A 2,005-nucleotide genomic window follows, 5' to 3' on the forward strand; every position below is an offset into this window, starting at 1 on the left:
GTCTCTTTAGGGGTTTTTTTTTTTTTTTTTTTTTTTTTTTTTTGAGAGGTTTCTGCTATAGGGCCCGTGCGCTCGCCAGACAGAGACAAAAGGCGAGAAAGCACCCCCCAGGGGGGATGGCCACACTGCAATCCCTTCTCCTCCATTCTCCTCTCGGGATCTTGGGCGTACACACACACGCGCCTGGCATGAGTTTAAGCCACCAGGTCCGGGACTCGAACCGTGTTCGACTGCATGGGAGTCCAGCGACATAGCCATTATGCTAACTGCTGGTCCCCTTAGGAGCTTTTTAAACAGTTCACCGCGCTTACCCCTTGCACACCACTGCAGGGGGAGTGCAAGCGAAGCGCTTCCCTTGGAGGGATCCAGAACCCCGGGTGTGAGGAGCAGGGGCCAAGGAGGGCTGACTGGAGGACCTGGCCTCTGACGTGACTAACAGGCTGGAGGGCGTTAGCCAGGTGGGGAGGCCAAGCAGCAGGCACAGCACGCTCTGGCTGCGCCCTGGATTAGGGTCAGGCGGGAGGAAGCCTGAGCACGGCAGGCTGTGGACACGAGGCTCGGGAAGGTCTGTGCGGCCACCTGGCCTTCTCCCTCCTGGTGCACGGCTGACTCGGCCGTCCTGTGTCCGGCCACCTCGCAGTCGCGCTGAGCCACACGCAGATGTGTTGAAGTCAGCTGTCTTAGGTGCCCACTGAAATGTCCATGGGACCTGCTCTGGTGAACCAGCCATGCCCTGTACCCTCGGCATCTCTCCTCCCGCCGGGCGCTCAGCCATGGCTAGTGCCTTCCCATGGAGGTTTCGGGCCTCGCTTTCAGACCGTCTGCATCAGCCGCCAATCCCCCAGGAATCAGAGGGTCGTTCGGTTTCACAAGGGTCCGCCCAAGCCCCTGACCACACCTCACATTCTGTCCTCGTGCCCTGCTGCCCCCCCGTGTAGGCAGCAGAGGGGCCTGCGGCCCCCTGAGGTGCTTTGGGGACAAATATGTGCAGTACATCCTGTCCTAGCGAACTGCATGTGTCTGAAGGGGCTTCAAACGCTTTGTGGGCCCAGCCTCTGTGGTGCCCTATCATTTTAAGAACAGGGAGAAAATGAGCTTATTTGATACAGAGAAACTTTGAGATCCATGCGTAGTTTGTTCATGATGCACATTTTCCGTGAACTTTTTGAAGACCTCACATATTAAACTAGGTTTGGGTTTAATGGCATCCCGGGTGACTCAGAGCGCAGGCTTGTGCCTCAGGCAGTTTGCTCTTAGACAGGTCACATAGTGTCCCCTCACTCTGGCTTCACGCGTGAAACTGAACCTTTACCTGTTGGTGTTCCTAGAGGACAGAGAGAAAATGCCCACGAGGGACTTCGCAGTCTGGCACGAGAGCAATGCTTGCCGACCGCGAGCTGGGACGTGCAAGGCAGAGCACAGACGTGCTTGTCACCTCAGCGCGCTCCCTTGTAAACTTAGGAACAGTGCCTGTTGGGGCCAGTGCTTAAGGCACTGGACTCTACATGGCGAACTGTGGATCAAGTCCCAGACCTGGCCGTTTGCTTTCTCATTTTCTCTCTCCCTCTGTTTTACTCTGGTCAGATTAAAAAAGAAGTAATAATAGCAAATAAAATTAAATTAGTAAATAATTGTTTTTAAAAAAGAAGGAAAGAAAGGGTTAGGAGGGACCTGCACGTGCGATTAGCTGAAGCGCCCACAGTCTGACTGGGCACGTGGAGGCCCTGAGCCAGGAAGCGCGAGTTCGCCGACACCAGCAGCGGCTAGTCCCCTGCTCCGCGCCACCCCTGCCTCTCCCTCGCAGACACCATGGTGTGCACAGGCTGCTGCTCCTGCCTGGACCACATCGTGACGTACCTCTTCAAGCAGCTGTCACGCAGCACCAAGAAGAGGACCACACCCCTGAGCCAGGAGAGCGACCGCTTCCTGCACATCATGCAGCAGCATCCGGAGATGATCCAGCAGGTGGGGTGGCGTGGGAGGCAGCCAGGGCATCCGCAGGCGG

General features: G+C 56.7%; 1 protein-coding gene across 1 annotated transcript in view; it reads left to right on the plus strand.

Moving 5' to 3' along the window:
• Positions 1-2,005, plus strand: part of XPO7 (exportin 7) — a 44,409-nt gene that overhangs the window by 36,119 nt on the left and 6,285 nt on the right. Inside the window, exon 26 of the mRNA XM_014590881.2 lies at positions 1,805-1,965. Within this exon, the coding sequence (XP_014446367.1) occupies positions 1,805-1,965 (161 nt within the window). The remainder of the gene's footprint in view (positions 1-1,804; positions 1,966-2,005) is intronic.

This window comes from Tupaia chinensis, unplaced genomic scaffold (genome assembly GCF_000334495.1).
Source record: "Tupaia chinensis unplaced genomic scaffold, TupChi_1.0 Scaffold000494_1, whole genome shotgun sequence".
NCBI classification, from domain to species: Eukaryota; Metazoa; Chordata; class Mammalia; order Scandentia; family Tupaiidae; genus Tupaia; species Tupaia belangeri.